The sequence below is a fragment of the Rhinatrema bivittatum genome, chromosome 1 (genome assembly GCF_901001135.1).
Source record: "Rhinatrema bivittatum chromosome 1, aRhiBiv1.1, whole genome shotgun sequence".
In the NCBI taxonomy this organism is placed as follows: domain Eukaryota; kingdom Metazoa; phylum Chordata; class Amphibia; order Gymnophiona; family Rhinatrematidae; genus Rhinatrema; species Rhinatrema bivittatum.
Window position 1 is genome coordinate 780,705,746 of NC_042615.1, and position 20,395 is coordinate 780,726,140.

The 20,395-nt window shown below is 45.3% G+C and overlaps 1 protein-coding gene across 3 annotated transcripts in view; it reads left to right on the forward strand.

The window, feature by feature from the left end:
* The window catches only part of MYO5B (myosin VB), an 896,473-nt gene that overhangs the window by 831,468 nt on the left and 44,610 nt on the right, over nucleotides 1–20,395 (forward strand). For 2 of the 3 annotated variants that reach the window (XM_029580146.1, XM_029580135.1), the window contains exons 30-32: nucleotides 830–907; nucleotides 13,415–13,613; nucleotides 15,313–15,406. In XM_029580146.1, the coding sequence (XP_029436006.1) occupies nucleotides 830–907; nucleotides 13,415–13,613; nucleotides 15,313–15,406 (371 nt within the window). The remainder of the gene's footprint in view (nucleotides 1–829; nucleotides 908–13,414; nucleotides 13,614–15,312; nucleotides 15,407–20,395) is intronic. The other variant, XM_029580157.1, reaches the window with a different exon arrangement.

The following is a 20,395-nucleotide window of genomic DNA, read 5'->3' on the forward strand; positions in this document are numbered from 1 at the left end:
TGCTGGCTCATATAGTTTTTGCCTTTCTGCATAGCTATGACAAGCCTGGAAGGAAATTCATTTTCTAGGACTGGTATGCAGTGAAGTCACCGGCATTAATTAACATTTAGCATTTGAATTTTACAACTTTTGATGAGATGCCTAACAGGCCCAGCTTAGTAGCGTAGAGCTAAGCTTGTCCCCTTTTTTTCTTCCTTTTCATTTTTCTCTCTTCCTTACTTCCTTTCATTAGTATCTGAAGTTAAGAAAGCATGGGATAAACACAGGGAGCCCGATATTCAGTGCCACTTAGCCAGATAAGTTAGGAATTGACCGGCTAAGTGGCAGCAGCTGAACATCTGGCTGTGCTGAGCGGCCACCACTTAAGTTAGCTAAGTTAGCCGGATAACGTAAGACCTGCTATTGAGCAGGCCTAAAGTTGGCCAGATAAGTTAAATTTAGCCAGAGAAAATGTATCTGGGTATATTCTGCAGCACGGCCGCTGGATGAGTATATCCAAATAATTTAGCTTGCTGGCTGGCCTTTCAGTATTGACCCCCAGGGGGATCCCTGAGGGAGTGATGAGAATTATGAAGCTAAATTAATTGGGCGGATGAATAGATGAGATAGGCCTTATGGTCTTTTTCTGCTGTCACATTTCTCTGTTTCTGTGTTTAAGATAAAAGTTCTTCCTATGCTTGTCTTATGCTTCAGAATCTCTAAATGTACTGCGGTGTAAACTAAGCTGGTTGGTTATGAGTTTGCTTTAGTAACTTCTGCTGCTTTTCTAGTTGACTTTTTGCCTTTTCTTTCTTGCCCTGTTTTCCCCTTTTCTGTCCTTTATTTCTAGCAAGACTGAGGACTGGGGGTACCTGAATGAAGACGGGGAGCTCGGCCTGGCTTACCAAGGCTTAAAGCAAGTTGCCAGGTCAAATACTTTTTCTTGCTTCTTTCTCTCTGTCTCCTGCCCACTTGGGACTCTGCTGTCTTTGCATCACTAACATCAAGCGACATCCAGGTCTTCCTCACCCCTCAAGGTTTTCCCCCCACAGGTTCAGGATATCCCTCGGGGTTCAGGATGCCCCTCTCATGGTTCTTCCTAAGCACTGCAGTTTGCATCTCTCTCTCTCTCTGTAATACTCACCACAGTGCATTCTGTTGGTGGCACATTGGTGGTGGTTCCAAGGCCCACGCTTGCATCACTGCTGCCTGGTAACATTCCAAGTCACACCAGTTAAGCTTTTCTAAGTTTAAAATGCGCAGGTCCATGATGTATGTGAATTTTTAAAAAATGTGAAGATGTTGCATTGCGTTTTTTCTTATACTCTTAAGTGGCCGGGAGAATGAAATAAATAATGCGCAGCATCGAGCGACACCTGAGCTATACTAGGAAACGGCGAAGGCTGATACACGAGGGGAAATGATTAGTTATATAGCTTCCAAGAGGAAGGCTCTGAATCGTTCGATTTTAGCTCTTACTAAATGTCTGAATCACCGTAAACGTGTTTTAATGAGACGGAACAACACAATGGCAAGAAGAGTTTTTCTCTGCTCAGCAACTGCTTAATGATTCCCTCCATCAAGGGGCCATAAATTCGTTATTTTTGTTGATGCATAAATTATATAGGTATGGAAACAAATCGGGCAAGCTTCTTGTAAATTTGGTTAGAGCGCAGAGGGGTTCAGTGCATGTTAAAGGTATCAGGAGTGATATGGGAGGGGGTGGTACTCTGATAATACAGGGATAGGGAATGTTTTAGAGACTTTTACCGCGAGCTCTGTTCTGGAACTGGAGGCTCTGGTGCTGAGAGACAACTTTGTGTCCAAAGTAGTAGTACCACATTTTGGGGAAGTGGGTTTGGAAGGATTAAATCAACCAATTACTGATGGGGAGGTAGCTGGAGTCATTGGGGAGCTTAAGTCCTTTAAATCCCCAGGGCCTGATGGCCTACATGCCCACTTTTATAAAGTGCTATGGGAACAAGTACGAGTGCCCCTGACTGATCTTTTTAAGGCAGGGAGAATGCCGGAGTCCTCTCAGGTGGCTGTAGTAATTGTTGTGCGCAAGCCAGGGAAGCACCCAGAGTGCCCATCTTCATATAGGCCCATTTCCTTGATTAATTTGGACACTAAGCCCCTGGTCAACAGACTTAAATATATTTTACCCTCTTTAATTTCACTGGAACAGGCATATGTGGCTGGACGGCAGTCTAATGCGGGGCCGAGGGAGGCAGGGCTGGCACCTCACAGCAGAGATCTGTGCTGAGGCCCTGCCCCTTCTTCTTTTCCCCATGATCTGATTGGAAGTCATTGGGTGAGGAGGCAGGGGCAAAGTACAGCCCTTTAGGATAATAAATGTTGTTATCCTAAAGTAGAAGGTGGCATGAGTTTTTCTCATATTAAATATTATAACTTGGTATGTCACCTGAGCACACTGGCTGACTGGTTCAGAGGCCGTGGAAATTCTAGTACTCTAGATTTAGAGGCTAATTATGCGTCTCCGCTTCACTTAAAATATATATTACGTGTGCCAGCTGCTTCCCTTCCGATCTCCATTTCTCAGTCCCTGTATTTTGCAACAATAAGGAGGGCCTGAAGGTTCTTTAGGTCGCTCCTTGGGCTTGCCTAGGATGTCTCCATGTCTCCCACTAACGGGGAACCCGTACTTTGTAGCTGGTGATACTAATGTCATATTTAGGCGGTTGGAGATTGATCGCATGAATGAGGTACAATCATTTTAGGATTTACAGTCTAGGAAAGTATTGTGTAGAACATTTGGGCTTCCGCTCTACTGATTTTCTCCCATATCTTCAAGTACAAAGTTATATTGCTGGTCTATTGCAGAATAGGGTAGGCGAATATACCTCTGGTGCGTTTCAACGATTTTTACATTTGGGGAAAGCAAGAAAGATAACAATGTCTATGGCGTATACATTTCTTCACTATATTACTGCATATCGTTTGTTGGACACTACGGCAGGAGTTTAGGGGGACAGATTTGGGCACTCATATTACTGGCAAGGAGATGGCGATGGGTTTATGGCTGATTAATAAGTCTATGGAAAGTATGACACTTAAAGAAATGCACTTTAAACTTTTGCACAAGATATATTTTTGGCCTGTGAAAGCATATAAAGCTCATGTTGCTGCTGCCAATCATTGTCTGAAATGTAGGGAACCGAAGGCCACTTTTCTGCATTGTTTATGTGAGTGGGCATTGATTCATTGTTTTTGGGATGGAATTTTGTTATTTCTCAATTCATTACTAAAATACCAACTGGAGTGGTCTGCAACATTTTGTTTATTAGGTGTGAAGGGGGAAAAGATTTGAGTTCCTAAAGCTCAGAAATTATTGTTGGTTAAAGCTAATTTAATAGCGAAAAAATGTATATTTTTTCTTTCTGACTGGCAGAGACTGGGCCACATGCTGGAACTGATGATGCTGGAGTATAAGTCTATTGATCCACTGATTGCTAAGTCTAAGCAGAGATTTTCAGAGATTTGGTGACCATTTTTTTCTCTTGCACCTGAGGTGTTGCAGACCTCTCTATGTTTATTATGCAAAGCAAAAGATAACTAAATGTGGGTTGAGAGTACAGAGAGCTTATAGATTTCGAGGGATGTGAGTTTAGGGGATTGGGATATGACTCTCTAGTGTTCTGTAAGACAGGAAATGCTCCAGTCATGCCGATTTTGGTGTTGAAGGGTGTAGTAGTGGGGAATGGAGGGTCGGAGGGGGGGGAGGTATGGGATTGGGCTGTGAGGAGAGTTTTCTCAGCTATTGTGTTTTGCTATTTTGTTAATATACCACCTTGTTTTGTGTTCAAACATTGTCAGATTGGTGGGGCATAAGCATTATTGATTGTTGTGTCTTCTGATAAAAATCCAATAAAGATATTATGAAAAAAAAAGGTGAAAGTCAGAGAAGGAGGAGTTGAATTATGGTAGAAAATCACTGTGTACGCCTCAGTGTTGCTGTCTAAGAAATATGTTAGCTCCTTTCTTAGGTCTATGTAACCTCTCCCCTTTTTTTTTTTTTTTGCTGGGGGTCGCCTTCTGCAACTGCAGGGGTGGGAAAAAATTGTCTTCAGCCCTGGAATCAGGGATCCTTCCACTGGGGAATAGCTTTGCTTTGGGGCCCAAGGAAGTCTCTTACATATTAAAAAAAAAAACAAAAAAACCTACTCTCCGCACCAGGGTTGTGTTCCAAAACAAAAAGAGAATTTATTCAGAGTCCAAGAAGAAGAAAAAATCCAGTTAGGAAAAAATAATTAGCAAACAGTCTCAGAAAAAAATTCAAGAAGACAGGAAATGTTCCAGCAATACACTTTACAGTTATTAGTGAAAATCTCCAAAATTCCCATAATGGTTACTCACAGTTCTTTTCTATCTATTTCTCTTAATCAAGTCTCCCATCCTCTCCACAGTCTCTCACTGGAGCCTTTCTCTTCCTTTAGGATCCCCAAGGGGAAGACTGCAGACAGCGAGCAAACTTCTTCCTCACAGACTCTGGTCTTCCCAGGCCCAGCTTAGGTGCCCCTAAAGACTTTGAGGGGTCCTTAATCCTCCCAGTTGGCCAACAGCTGATAGTTGAGCAAAGCTCTCTAAGTCCACTCCAGAATATCCACACGGAACTTCACCGCTCCTCCCACCTGCTCTCTCTTTCCAAAAACTCCAGCGGGGACTCCTTGGCTTCCTCAGAGAGCTCCCACAACTCCAGAGAGCTCCTTCTTCTCTGTTCTTAGCTTCTCTTCCGTCTCTCTCTGAGCCTCATGGGAAGCATTTTTATAATTCTTCCAAGACTTTTGGGGGAAGACATCAACCATGACTCAACATGAGATACCCAGCTCCCTGAAGCCTTGCACCTGGAAAGTTCTACATTTTACTGAATGGCACCTTTCTAGTGAACTTGTACAGTTTCATTTGTGTACAGAATACTTAGAGCTTGAAGTAATTTGGCTCAGCCACATGACTGAAAACATTGTGCTTTCATATTTGGGCACAAGGAATGTGGGTTTTTTTGTTGTTTTTTTTGAAGGGGGAGGATGGTTGGTGTTTGTAATCAATCAGTAACCAACCAAGCGAAGCTCAGTGGTAGCAGTGGACATGGCATTTCCCCATCCCACCACCCAGCAAACAATGTACCATCATGCACCAGTGTATATGAAAACTGGCTGCACTGCTGTGGGACTTCTCAGAAGAATATTACCAGTGTTAAAGTTGCATTACAAACAGGTTGATCAGAAAGCTAGCTAAGCTGAAACGGTCCTCCTGGGAGTGGCACAATATTCTTCACAAGCAGAATAACCTTTCAATAAAAATTTGGGGGATTTTACCATATTTTGTGGGTCTAGATTATGTTGGAAACTGTTTCCTGCCAGGAAGTTCTGCAAGCCTCTGCTGGGCCTTGTCAGTGCATAAGCTCTTTCACAGAATTCAGCAGGAGCGCAGAGAGCAGAAACAGGAAAATTCTGAATAAGAAATGAACCGATGTTGGCAGGTGGAAAAGTTAGTTTTGCCTCTTCCGACTGATCTAGATGAGATGGAAACCAAGGCATATATAACGCCTGTGAGTTTGCATTTCAGTAAAGTTATTTTTAGTTATAAAGGAGTAGGTAGCATTATACAAACTTTGTATAATCCCTTCCCCTTCACCTGGGATCATCTTTAGGCACCACAGGGGTTAGAAAAACTTGTATGCAGCCCTGGAACAGGATTCCTTCCACTGAGGGATTGCTATTGCTATGGTGCCCCAGGGGAGTTGCACACCAGAACAGAAAGAAGGCATTTATTGTAAAGTTCAAAAAATCAAAGTCCAATAAAGGCAGAGAGAAATCCAGTAAATACTGTAGTCCAAGCTGTAGAGAAAATATTCACACTTCTTAAGCACATCACAGAAACTCACAATGTTTACTCACTCATTCTCTCAGGCTGCTTGAGTTACCCTTCTAAGCTGCACCAAGGCCATTACTTCTTCCAGGCCCCAGATGAAACAATCTGAAGACTCTCTTCCATTCCCTTTGCTTGTCCAGCCAGATCAAATTACTAGAACTCTTAAGCCCTGAAGTCCTTATAGCTGAGTCCTCAGCCTTAGAGCTCCTTTTACTTCAGCTCAACTCCAGAACCCAGACAGACTCCTCCCAGTGCTTATGGAAGCACCTTAAATATCTTTTTCCAGTTCCTTCTCTTCCTCTCCCTGGTGCCTCTGGGGAAGCACCTTAAATAAACCTTCCAAGACACATCCTTTTTGGGGGTAAGACACTCCTATCACTCCTTAATCCTATACATCTCTCCTGTACATCCCATACTGGAAAGTTCCTGGATCCGGATTAAGGTGACATGCGCCTGTAGGCAGTGGGGAAAGGGGAGTTCTTGTTCATACCCCAGATCATACCAGACATGGATTTGCCTCCCTACCAGCAGATGGAGACAGAGAAGAAAAGCTTTGCTGACACTGCTACTTAACCTAGTTTCACTTGCAGTCCCTCGGTATTTCTCTGTTCCAATAGATGGCAGAGTTGTAAAATCTGCAGTCTAGAGTAGGGAAAAAAAAGGATTTCGTATCAGGACTTTATTCGCAGGTGGTTGAGAGGTTCCTGGTAAGATCATCCTCCCTGATTGAGTCAGACGAGCAGGGGGTTGATGATCCTTGAGAGTCTCATTTGCAGATCCATGGGGTGCTCAGAAAGCTGGTGGTGCAGTTCCCTCTTTGCCCTACAGAGCCCTTTCTCCCCAACAGTGGCATCAGCACAGCAAGTCAGCTCAGGAAAGTATTGAACATTTGTTTTTGTTCTTGGCTGAAGTTATGCCAAAAAGAAAAAAAAAAAAAAGAGTGGAGCAGACTGAAGGGTGGGGGGGGGGGAGGTAGAAGCTTTCACTAGTAAAGGAGGGAGAACAGGAGGACTGCTTCCTGTGATTGTAGCTGAGGTTCAGCTGTTCCTCGGCCTGGTGAGTCCATAATATGCAAGATGGCAACAGGAAGCATGGCACCAATGGCAAAATGCAGTAAAAGAAGCTGCTTATGCGGGGAACCTCAGTTGTGGTTAACCTGGTGGGTCGCTGCACCAAGTGTGTCTCTGGAGAGCAGTGTTGGGATGGAGAGTAAAGCCGATCAGCAGGGGAAAGCAGTGCAGGCCTCGTGGAATATGCAGGAATGGAAGCCATTTTGTTAGCAAGTGCTGATGACATGGAATGCCCAGGGAGGGAGGGGATTCTCCACCTCCATTATGTCCGGCCATTCATAGCCCTATGATTGCTCAGGATGACTTAGATGGGCCTAAAGAATCCTTTGAGGAGGGGGCAGAAGACTAAGAAGATTTTTGTACCAAATTTGTTCTCCTCTTGCATAAGGCTTTCCTGGCTAGGAAGGCTACAGGTAGGAAACACCCCCACCCTCAGAGTTGCTCGAGACTAGCAAAGGTTAGGAAATTGGACCCACAGAGGGGGTATGGAGGTATCCTTCACATGTTGGAGCTGAGAGGCCAGTGTAGTGATGCCACAGAGGATTCCAAGGATTCCAACAGAGCTGATGGTCCAAGAGAGGATTATCCAGATGGCGAGTCTATGAGATGTAGAGAGAGATGAACTAAGGTAGTCCATCTATTTAGGAAGAATGAATTGTGACCCATGATCCTGCATGTATTACAGGAACTAGGGATTAAAGTTCCACAAGAGAAGTTTGATCACAAAGGGGTTGACCCCGTCATGAATGGCTTGCAGGGGCGAAGGCTTTCCATTTTCATAGTCAGTGAAGAAGTTGGTGATCAGGGAGTGAGATACTCCGGATACTGGCCTGAAGGTAGGGAGAGCCATGGTGAACCTGTACCCCCTGCCAGAGGAGGCCTTGGAGATTTTGGCAACTCCAAAAGTGGACGCTTGGGTTTCGGCGTTAACAAGAAGACCACTATTTCGGTGGCAGGTTCAGCAGTGCTGAAGGACACATAGGACCGGAAATTGGAAATTTTTGAAGTCTCAGTTTTAGGCATCTGGTCAGCAGTTTGTTCAGCAACAACAAGGAATTCTTGGCCTTGGCCAAACAAGCAGAACGCTTATAGGTAGAAGTGGCCTATGTGGCGGACGCCTTATATGACTTGATTCGTATGACAAACCAGGATTGTGGTATTAGTGGTGATGGCCAGAAGACTTCTGAGGTTGAGGAATTGGTCGGCGGATGTGTGGTCCAAATCTCAGCTGAGCGCTCTCTCCTTTAAGGGCAAGCTCTTATTTGAGGAAGGACCTGGAGCAGTTGGTAAAGCACCTGGAAGAGTCAAAAGGGTAATTATTCTGCTGCTGTTGAGGTAAGTTGTGGAGTGCCACAGGTGTCATCCATTTCACTGATTTTATTCAACATTTTTATGAGCAGAGTCAGTGATATTCAGAAGGCAGGTTTTTTACCATACATATATGTAGATAATGTCCAGATTTTAGTCCCTTTAGGAATAAATAAGGAGGAATTTTATATACGGCTAGGAATCTGTTTGGACTCATTGAAGAGTTGGTTGAATAAGAGCAAGTTGGTTCTAAATGCCAAGAAAACTGAGAGTTTATATTTGGGATATAGTAAATTAGAATTTCCTTTGAAGTTTATGGGGTGGAGGTCTCACCTAAGGATGAGATTAGATTTCTATGGAATCCAACTAGATTCCACTTTGAGTTTAGAGAAGCATATTTTGCCTCTGGTGAGAAATAGTTATCTGAGAATTAAATTGTTTAGCAAATTAGATCGTTTTTGTATCCAACTGTATTAACATCGGTGGTCTATGCTCGTTTTGTCTTATATCGACTACGTAATGCTTCGTTCCTGGGATTGCCCTACTCTGAAATTACAGATAATACAAAACACGGCAGCTCGTATTTTGACAGGAAGCACTAGGAGAACTCCATCTGAGCCGTTATTATTAGATCTGCATTGGCTTCCTGTGAGTGCCAGATGCAAATTTAAAAATTTGTCTCTGGCTTTTAAATCATTAAAAGGAGAAGACTTGCAGCAATTTGAAAATCGTCTTAGCTGGTATAAGCCTAGCAGAAGTTTGAGATCAATGAAGGAGCATATTCTAAGAGTTCAGGATGTTAAAATATATCGTCATTCCCGTCTGAAGGCAAGATCTTTTTCAGGGATGGTCCCACAACTCTGAAACAGTTTGCCATCTGGTTTGAGAGAGGAGGTGGATGTATTAAAATTTTGTAAGTCTTTAAAAACCTGCCTGATGAATGATGATGATCAGCAAGATTAATGGATTTATGGAGGGTTTTCTCTTATTCTTGAAGAAATTGTATATTTGTTTTAATACATGTTGTAAATTGCTTAGGAAGATGTAATCTGTTAGGCGAAAAATAAATGATTTTTAAATAAAATAGATTGCCTGAGGATAAACCGAAAGGAAACAAGGAGTTCTATCTTTCATCCACATGGAGAAGCTCCCACGAAGAACAAGGCAACTAAGAATTTGGAACTGGAACTTGGAACAGGATCAAGAAGACCAGGAAAATCCAGCAAAGAACATGAAGACCATCAAGACAGGAGTATGACCACGGAAGACCTTACAGGAAGAAGAGTCCATGGATGACCATTAACACTCTTGTGAAGGCCCCAAGGAACTGGCAGAGAGCCCTTTTATAGGGCTGGAGATGTGACAAGGTGGAGACATCATCAAATGGAGCCACGGGGCTTTTCCCGCTGTGGGCCCTTTAAATTGAGAAGAGAAGCGCTCTTGCGCACCTAAGATGACGGGTGCAGGAGGAAGTCGGCTGTGTCCCACCCACACCAAGGGGACTGCATCGGTGTCATCCCAGCAGTGACTATCATCAGTGGTGACTCCCAGCCATGAAAAAGGTGGAAGCAACATGAGATGCCCTCGGGCCAAGAAGAGCTGGAGGTGTTGGCAGCCCCGTTCCGCTAAGCAGAGGGCAACATCGGCGGCCCTCCCAGGCCACGCTATGAGGAGTTAGCAACAGCGGAGGTCCAGCCACAAAGAGCAGATGGCAGCTTCCCACCGCGTAGCAGCAGACGTCAGCGGCAGTTGGACCGCATCTTCACTGGCGGCAGAGCTCAGCAGTGCGGCGTCGGGGGTCGGTCAGTGAAGCCACTCACTGGTTTGTCCACAAGTGAGCGCAATACCCGCCCTTTTCGGAAAGATTGCTCTTGTTTGTTTTCAGTATGTAAATAAAGCACAAGTAGTTGCTGGTTGGGAAGTTCTCATACCTATAGTTGATGAGGCAGCTCCAGTGTAGGAGCTACACCTTCCTACTTGTTTCGGGGGAGAGAGTTAAGTTTTATGTTTGATCTCATTTTGGCTTGGGTACAAGTCATATTGAGGGATTGCAAATGGCACACTGGGTTAAGTAGCAGTCTCAGTAAAGCTTTTTTACTCTGTATCCATCTGCTGGTAAAGAGGCAAAACCCATGCATCTGGACTGATCTATGGTATTCCAGGAATGAAAATTAGCAGGTAAAAACCAATTTTCCTTTATCCTCCCCCTCCTCCCTATGGGGACGATTCCTCCTGCCTAAATACCCTTCCCCTCCTTCCTCCCCTACCAAGTTGTGGCTCTGCTTCTATCCTCTAGTGGTTCCCGAAGATGAAGAAAAAATCAGCATGGGGGTCTTCAGAAGCTCTGGCATGCTGACTGACCCTGCGGTACCCAGTCCTTTGCAGGGGTTTCCAGTAGTAACAGGAAGCCCTGCAGGAGGAGGGGGTATTGATGCAGCACAGTCAGTCAGCACACCAAGGCTGATGAAATGGAGGAGTAGCCTGGTGGTTAGAGCAGCAGGCTGTGAACAAGGGAAGCCAAGGTTCAAATCCCACTGCCATTCCTTTTGACCTTGGGCTCGTCGCTTTTCCCTCCATCGCCTCAGGTACAAACTTAAAGGCGAATTTTAAAATCCCTGTGTGTGCCAAAGCCGGAGTATACGTGTGCAAGTCGGGCCGCCGCACGCTGAGCAGATTTTATAAGCCGCCTCTGTACATGCGTATCTCCCATTACACACTCAAGTCAAATGTTTACAAAAAGGTGTGGGGCATGGGCAATATGTGGGCGTGGGCGTGTCGCGGGAAGACCAAGAGATGTATGCATAAATACTTACACACATAGGTGACTACCATGTTACCTGCCATGTAACTTTACTATTGCCATGGATGGCATGTAAGTGTAATAAAATAAAATCTAGTATAGTCAGCAGGGTTTTAAGGTCGGGGCTACCGGAGGGAAAGGGAGACTATTAAACTAGGGGGGGTTGGGAAGTTCTATCTCTTAACTGGGCGAACTGGGAATGAAATGGTGATACTGGAAATGGTATGGACATGTGCCCCTTTTAAAATCCCCCCATTTACATGGTGGAAGCAGGATTTGTGTGCACATTTGAGTGTTCACTTAAAATGTGTACAGATGTACATGTGTTCAGCCTATTTTCTAACATACGCGCAATGTTGTAAAATGGCTGCATTTCTGGATGCGAGCCGGCAAACGTGTGCATATGTGCACCCATGCACCTGTTTCAAAGTTACCGTCTTACAGGTCAATACAGTAAAGTGCGGCCGCGGTTACCCTGTTTCTAACCCACCTTTTACTCACAATTTGGCCGCGTTAGCCCAACCCGCGATCCACTATCCCCTTTAACTCATTCTTACCGCCTCTTTAAATCAACGAGCAACCCCTTCCGCCCGTGGCATGTATATGAGATGTAAACGATCGGATTAGCTATTCCCCCCCCCATTCAGTAACGCGCGCCCCGACTATCGCCTTTTTAGCCTGCAGTTTAGCCACGCGTTTAACCTGCTAATTTACCGCCTACCCCTACCCCTGCGTTAGAGGCAGGGGTAAGGGTAGACGGCAAACTTTCCCCCAAAGAAAACCTAAAAACCTAAAATCCCCTCCTCCCGAAGCGACTGGACATGTAAAGTAATGAAAACCTAAAATCCCCTCCTCCCGAAGCGACTGGACATGTAAAGTAATGAAAACCTAAAATCCCCTCCTCCCGAAGCGACTGGACATGTAAAATAATGAAAACCTAAAATCCCCTCCTCCCGAAGTGACTGGACATGTAAAATATTGAAAACCTAAAATCCCCTATAAAAAAAAAAAAAAGAATTGGCACAGGAGGAGGTTTATCTATACCTAAATCCAAGCCTGAAAGTTCTATGTGGTAACCAATAGTACCTTACTAGTAAACTGAGACAGGGATCACGTTTGCATTTCATTATGGCTGCCTTCTGGTGCCGATCTTACTTAACCAGCTAGTAATAAGTTTCTGACGCTGTGATATAATCCCTGGACGTGCAGCTCTAAGGCCTGTTTCTTTCCTTCAACAATCCCCTTTTTTCATAAATAAGAACAAAGGGCTAGGTGGTGGGCATACAGTTTTATGAGAGCAGTGTCCCTTATCTCATGTATTGCTTCAGTGCTAGCTGAATTTAAACAGTGCCAGCAGGAAACCTCATGGGACATTTAGTAAAGCATTAAGAAATTTATATTCAAAGGGGTTTTTTTCCCAACTAAGTTGGGACTTAATTGGACAAACACCACGGTTTTGAAATTCCCCTATTTGACCTCCATTGACTTATCTAGCATTCTGGGGCAGAGAAAAGTTATCCGGCTAACGTTGATATTCTGCAGTATCCGATTGTTATCTGGTTCGCTTTAGGACTGCCCCAGAACAATTCTAAAGTTAGCTGGATAAACTTATCCAGCTAAATTAGCCAGACTCCCTGTGACTGATTATAGACCTCTAAATGTTTTATTTGTGTAAGCATCGGCCCAATTAAGGTGTTTTACAGGTACCCCTTTACCATTTATTTTAAGGGAGTATGAGGGTACTGACTGGGACATGGTTGTGTTTAAAGTTTTGTTCATTGTTTAAAAAAAAATTAGAAAGCGCATGTGCCATTACATCTCCCGATTTGTTCAAATAACAAATACAATTTACAAAAACAGAAAAAAAAACACTGTGGATAGGGCACCAGTCACGGCTTGTTGGGGGTAATAAACCAGCAGGACTACTATGTGTAGCACAAGGAAAATGTGATCACTTGAAACAGCAGATAACAAAGAGAAAGAGAGAATGCCATATTAACCATTGAAGTCAATAAACCTGAAATATATATCAAGAAGCTACTACTATAGAATTCACATCTGTTGTTAAAGAATACTAGTGGGACAATACTGTAAAGGTGAGACTTCAGGTAAAGACACAGATAGTATAATATGGGGACTGCCCTGCCTGCTTGGGCCTTCGATCTTCAGCCATGTGCCCTTTGCTCATCAGCACCTAATTTTGCAGCCAGGTAAAATTTCCATCTCTACTAGACGTTTTCTATTCTGAAGAAAATAAAATGGTTGCTTATTCCAAATGCCAATATAAAAAGATCTGTTTAGCTGAACAAAGAATCATCTTCCCTCGTTATCGCATGGTGATGAGTGTTTCCTCTGCTTTTGACAGACTGCTGGAAGCCCAGCTGCAGGCTCAAAGCCGAGAGCATGAGGAGGAAGTGGAGATTCTGACGGCGCACGTGGAGGCCTTGAAGGAGGAAGTCGAGAAGCAGCAGCAGGTCCTGCTCCAAACGCTTCAGCTCTCACCCGAAGCCCAGGTGGAGTTTGGCATTCAGCAGGAAATTACCCGACTCACTAATGAAAATCTGGTAAGAAGCTGATTATTGCATTCTGTCCTTCCTGTTTCTACTGGGGGTCCATAGTAGCATGCACTGGACGCACTAGAAACACATGGCTCTTGCATGCACTGTTATGTCGGGGAGAGATCCTTGGAGTGCATTTTATCAGGGCCCCCATTCCTTTGAGCCTTGAACTTTTCTGAACGTTTGGATGGTCTGTACCTGTTGATTTAAAATAATAAATAAAAAACACTTGATTGTATGGGGCAGATTTTCAAAGGGTTACGCGCGTAACCCCGGAAACCTGCCCCTGCGCGCGCCGAGCAAGCCCTGGGACGTGCGTATGTCCCGGGGCTTGCAAAAAGGGGCTGGGCGTGGGTGGGCTGGTGCGGGGGCGTGGCCGGAGCCTCCAGGCACAGCGGACATTTGCCGCTGTGCTCAGGATCGCGGGCCGGCTCTTGGACGGTGTGCATAAGCTATGCCTGCCAGGAGGCAGGCGCAACTTCTCCGACAAAGGTAAGGGGGGGGGGTAAGGTGGGGGGAGGCGGAAGGAAAGTTCCCTCCAAGGCCACTCCGATTGTGCACCCCCTTGCGCGTGCCGACCTGGATTTTATAACATGTGCGCGGCTGCACGCACATGTTATAAAATTGGGCGTAGATTTGTTTGCGCCGGGTTGCACGAACAAATCTACGCCCGCGTGCAGGTTTTAATATCTGCCCCTATGTCTTTCAGGGGTCATGAGGTTGAGGAATCAGCTGTAAAGAAAACTATAGGGGAGCTAATCTGATGTGAAAACACTTATCTGATGAAGGGCAAGCTTTTGAAACTGCTCCGTGATGCTGTTTGTCAGCCATTTTATTCCATTGTGGAGCATCCTGGGAAGGTGCTCAAGGAATTTGGGTATTGCTGGTTCACAATCTTGAGGCAAATTACTTCCTTGTAGGCCTCGTGCAGAACAAGACCATCCTAAACCAAAATGGTGAGTTTGTAACCTGCTGAGAAAATATCTGCACCTTCCTTGACTTGAGAAACAAATAATGAACTATTTTGCCAAGAAAATCAGTATGGATCTGGCTCTTTCAAGTGTCATAAGGTACTTTATTGTGAGCAATTATCTTGACTTGGGAGCCATAGCTCTTTAAGCCTTCTCTTGCTGTGGCTGTCTTCTCCTTGGATCCTGATGCTGCTTTCAGTAACACTATGGGATTTGATTTGTAAAAGGGTTTTTTTTTTCCCCCCCAGAGGCATAAAATGGAGGAAAAGTGTTTCTCAGAAATCAGATTCACAGGTCATTCTTTCCCCTGTCCAGCTGGGGATGCTGCAGAGGGGGAGACTTCCAGTCATTGTGCAATAACGACATCTGGTGGTCAGACTTAGGGCCCACAATTGCAGGGTTCCAGTGTGTGGCTACCCGGCCTAGAGCAATCGGTCAGCAAAAGGAGAGCTGGTGAAAGCTCTGCAATGAGAAATTGGCAGCACAGCACACAATCTTTCATACCACAGTACTTTTGCAGCCACATCGAATAAAATGGAATAGAACTTCCGAGGTTAAAATAAGTTTCTGTGAATCAATTTTTACTTAAATATTGTAAGTCCACACTTAAGAAGGAAACAATGTAATCCAGTAAAAGAAAAGACACTTGGTAGGGGTACATTTGTGTCTTTCTGCTCCAAAACGGTCTTAAAAACCTGCAGCATGGATTCAAATATCTGTTTTCCGTATTGCAGGACCTTAAAGAGTTGGTGGAAAAATTAGAAAAGAATGAAAAGAAGTTGAAGAAACAGCTGAAGATTCACATGAAGAAAGTGCAGGATCTGGAAGGTAAGCCTTTTTATCATGAGCCTGCCCCGGGGACTCTCCAGCCCTGCCCGGTCCTGAGCCCCTGCACTCAGGGACGGCCACAGACCCCTGAAAAGGATGATGAACCCACCTGAGGAACAAACATAGGAAGAATAGGATGATAGCTCAAGGCTGCAGGAAACCGTCAGGTTCTGCTGCTTTTCCCTACTTAACTGCTGTATTTCCTGTCAGTGATCACGGACTTTATTCTTGCTTTTCCACCTCTAAGGAATCCTGTGTGTCACGTGCTTTTGAATTTTGATACCATGCTGTGCCTCCCTGATTTATATTAAGATGCATCCACCATCCTTTCTGAGAAAAAATCTTTGTCCCCTCAAGCCTCTTGTTCTTCTTTTCTACTAAAAAAAAAAAAAAAAAAGCTTCCATTTTGCACAGGATTTTGAGGTATTTGAATATCTATGATACCCCATTCTCCGCCAGAGTATAAATATTAATTTTCTTATTTATCATTCCTATATACCACAATCCTAATATTATTCAGTGTGGATCACAATGTAAAAGAGAGCTGCTTATGCTCAGATGTGAGATTTCTTTTATCATTTTCTCTGTTGTGTATTCCTCCAGAGATATTGCCTCAGAAACTGAAGAAAGCACTCCAGATAAGATCTTGCCAGAGATTTTTACAGATGGATTAACACCAGTGTTCCCTCTAAGGATTGAATTGCTGCGTGTAAAAATGTTTGCCCGTGAGCAAATATTTTTAGTTACATCGCCCTGACAGCACTACTTTCTTTGATGCAAAAAGCCTATCAATTTTATGCTCATAGCAACCCAATCCTTAGAGGGATTATTGGTTAAGTCCATCCCTTAAAGTAATCACCTAATCTACTAACATCAATTAAAATAAAATATGTGCATGAAAAAATATTTTCTACAAGAACATTCAAAGCTGCTTTCAGCATGCAGGTGAAATTAATAAAGAGCAAATTTCTGTTTAAAATATAAATGAGGAAGAGATGACCATAATACCATAAAAACCGTGATAAGTACCATCATTTTTACAGCAAGAATTAAAGTCACACAAGAACTGGACCTATAAAATACAGACTCTAACCAAATTCAGAATAGAAAAACCATAAAATATAAATAGAAAAGTGCCAACAAAAACTGTACTGAAAACCACAAGCCTGACTTTATTATGCAGTGCTACAATGGAAAAACAGAAACATCATCAATCTTTGCAAAATGTCAAGCAATGAAATCAATGTCAAAATGTCAAGCAATGGAACCATACTAATAAAAAGAACATGTAAAAGCAGCCTATGAACATTCAATAATTTAAAAAACTTGCATAAATTTGTTCTACTATTTCCCAAATAGCAATAAAATATTTCAAAACAGAAGCATCAAATTTTACCCAATAATTTAAAGCAATAAGGATTAAAAAATCTCCTGCTCCCCATACCTGGGATCTTTTGATGTCCTGTCACCCTAATTTTGTCATGGATTGGGAGAGGTAGGACTGCACAAACTTTATCTTCTCTCTCACACACACATAACACATTCATTCTCTTACACACTCCCTCTCATATATATGCTAGTACTTTCACACACACACTCCCTCTCTCTCACATACACAAGTTCTCTATCTCGCACATATACACATTGTATGTGTGTGTGTGTGCAAATGAGAGCCTATATGTGAGACACAAGCTCTCTCACAGGTGCTCTCATACAGACAGGCACAAAGGCTCTCACACCTGCACAGAAGCTGACACACAGACTCTCACACTTATATTTGGGCCTAAGACTATGTATTCTTATATGTTGCATGGCAGAATTACACGTATTTTATAAAACACACACATGTCATTTGAGACTATTATAAAATATTATATGCAAATATGCACATGGCCACATGTACGGTATATGTCGCCGCATGCAGTTATTTAAAAGTTATCCGTCCTGGTTTTTTGTGGCCTTAAATGTATAACTGTGCACATTTGCGTTACATTTTATCTGCTGCGCTCTTGACCATGCCTCAGACTCTCTACTGCCCCTAAAGTTTTATTTTTCCTCCAATGTACCTTCCATGCTGCAAGTATGCTTTTAAGATTCCTCGTTTAAAAGCTACATTCCATCCCAGCCCCTCCAGCATGAACAGAAGCAGCCCCCAGACTGATCCCTGCTGGGCTGTGTGGGTTGTGCTCTTCTCCTCCTCTGCCATCTGTCACCCGCCCAGTAAATTGTAACCCAGTCTATTACCATAGGAGCCACCCCAGGCTGCCCAGCTTGTTTTACGAGCTTGCTCTGCTGGGCAATGCAGAAAGGCCTTACTGACCATTTCTGCTGTTCTCCCTAATCTGATTCCATAAAGATTCAGAGAGAGAGGGAGAGAAATACGATCTGTCTGGCATTCCCTCCCGCTGGTAAATCTGTCTTGCCTGTGCCTGAGATCCTCTAGTGGGCTGGATTAAAGATTTTCCTCAGGCCTTTCCTTTTACTGATTCTGTTAATTTCCTCTGTTATCTCTCTCGTCTCCAGCAAGTATCAGCTGCACTGTGACTCCTCTTACTGTCCCGGGAATGCATCGCGCCCGCCCGGCCCCTGCCTTTAATTTTGCTAACTCCATCCAGACCCAGTCGTCTGTAGGTGGACTGGTTTCGCCACTCTCCCTTTTCTGCCCCTTTCACTTCTCTGAAGTCCCTCGCAGAAACGGAATTTAGTCTTTCTGCATTGTTGTGGCTGCCCTTCACTGGCCGCTGCTCCTCTCACTTGCGCAGTTCCCCTTCCACTTTATTTTCTTGTTTAATGAAAGGCAAAGATAGCAAAACTCTGCCTGCGGGACCTGGGCTTCGCTTCGGCGAGAGAGTTTAGTTATTTAGTTATTTATCTATCTGGTTTTTACATGCCGCTTTTACCAGGAGACAACCTTGTTAGAAAAATTGTGTTTCCCTGTACGTACCCAGATCAGTCCTAGTCAGCTGGGTTTTGCCTCCCCTCCAGCAGATGGAGACAGAAAAAGACTTCGCTGATTCTGTCCTATACCACTGAGGTGCCACCTAATGTCTGCCAGTATTTTTCTGTCTCCAGCAGATGGCGGAGGTGCAAAACCTAGTGTCTGATAGAGGTGCTGAGTTTAGGGTTGGATTTGGTGTGACTTTAATCTCTTAGCGCTTGATTTTACAAGGGAAGCTTAGTTTAAGGATCCCTTTAAATTAGAAAAAAAAAAAAAAAGTTTGGTTAGAGCAGTGATCGGACAGTTGCAAGTAGCCTCCCAGGGGGTTGGCAGGTCCTGGTGGGACCATCCCCCCTGGTATTCGAGGCTGGAGAACCAGAGGGTTGGGAACCCTGAAACTGCCGCGGCGAGGGCTGATACTGGGGATCCCGGCTCACTCACCCTCAGCCAGCCTGTCTTCAGCCAGGTAAAATATATATATACTAGCCGTTAAGCCCGTAACAACGGGCTTCATTTAAAAAAAAAATTTCGGTCTATTTCCTTTCCACTTCCTCCCCCCCCCCCCCATCTCACTCTCTCCTCCCCCCCTTCCTCTCACCTCCCCCCTCTATTCTCCCTCTCCTCCCCTCACCTCACTCTCACCTCCCCCCACCTCACTCTCTCTTCCCTCTCACCTCCCCCACCTCACTCTCTCCTCCCTCTCACCTCCACCCACCTCACTCTCTCCTCCCTCTCACCTCCCCACTCTATTCTTCCTCTCCTCTCTCCACCTCACTCTATTCTCCCTCCCACCTCCTCCCTCTATTCTCCCTCTCCTCACTCCCCCTCTCCTCACTCTCTCCTCCCTCCCCCTCTCCTCACTCTCTCCTCCTCCCTCCCCTTTCAGCTGATCACAACCGGCAGACAGGGGGGTGTCCCTCCCTCGCGCACGCGAGCGTCGCCGCCTCTACTGCTCCTCCCTCCCTCCCTCGCGCGCACATCGCCGCCGCTACTGCTCCTCCCTCCCTCGCGCGCGCGTCGCCGCCGCTACTACTCCTCCCTCCCTCGCGCGCGCGCCGCCGCTCCTGCTTGTCGCCGCTCCTGCTCCTCCCGCTCGTCGCTCTTGCCGCCGCCGCCGCTCCTGCTCCTAAGGAGCAGGCACCATTTTTTTTGAGGGGGGGGCACGCTCTGCTCTGGCCGACGTGCTCGCATGCGCAGTAGAGCTGCTCTCTACTGCGCATTTGCGGCACGTCGGTCCGGGCTCCCTTATAGGTATGATATATATACTTGTGTGTTTGGGGCTCTCCGGCCGTGCGTCCGCCACGTTTTCGTTGATTTTCGCCACCTTCCCAGCCCAGTTTTTGACTGGGAAATCCGTCTGTTCGTCGCAGTTCTTTTTTCGGGGAGAGCCAAAATCGAGGCCGGGGATATGCCTCATGGTGCGGCCTGCTTGGCCTGTGGCAGAGCACGCGTGCACAGATTTCCCACGCTGGGGTCTGCACAGCCTGTTTGTCAGGCGGAGAAGGTCCATCGGCCCCCCTTCCTTCCGATGCCGTTTTCGCCATCCTTTTCAGTTCTTACAAACTCTCGGGGCTTTGTCCTGATCGAGCTGGTTCTTTTTTCGGGCCCCGATCTTAATTTAGATAGGGGATCATGCCGCATGGTGTGGCCTGCAGGTTGGAGTTTGTACCAGGTGCTTGTCGGGAGGAGAAGGCTCTTCGGGGAAGCCGTTTCCGGCGAAATTGCATCACAGCAGCTCTAGAGCACGCAGGGACCCTGGGAGGGCAGAATTGCTGCGGTAGCCTCAGGACCCTTTTCTTCTCAGCGCAGCGAACGTTCAGGGAGTAGGAGAAGGCTGCCCTGGGGGAGGGGAGCTCTCCGCCACCTCTTTTGCCGCGTCCTGCTGCCCCTGGGGGGGGGGGGGGGGGTGACTTGCAGGCAGTGCAGATCTAGGACTCGGATGCTTCTTCTTCCTGGTTCTCCTCCAATTTTGTTTTGTTGCTGCATAAAGCACGAAAAGCACGAAAAGCAACAAAGAGCCAGGGTAATAAGGTACCCCGTGAGATCCCGCT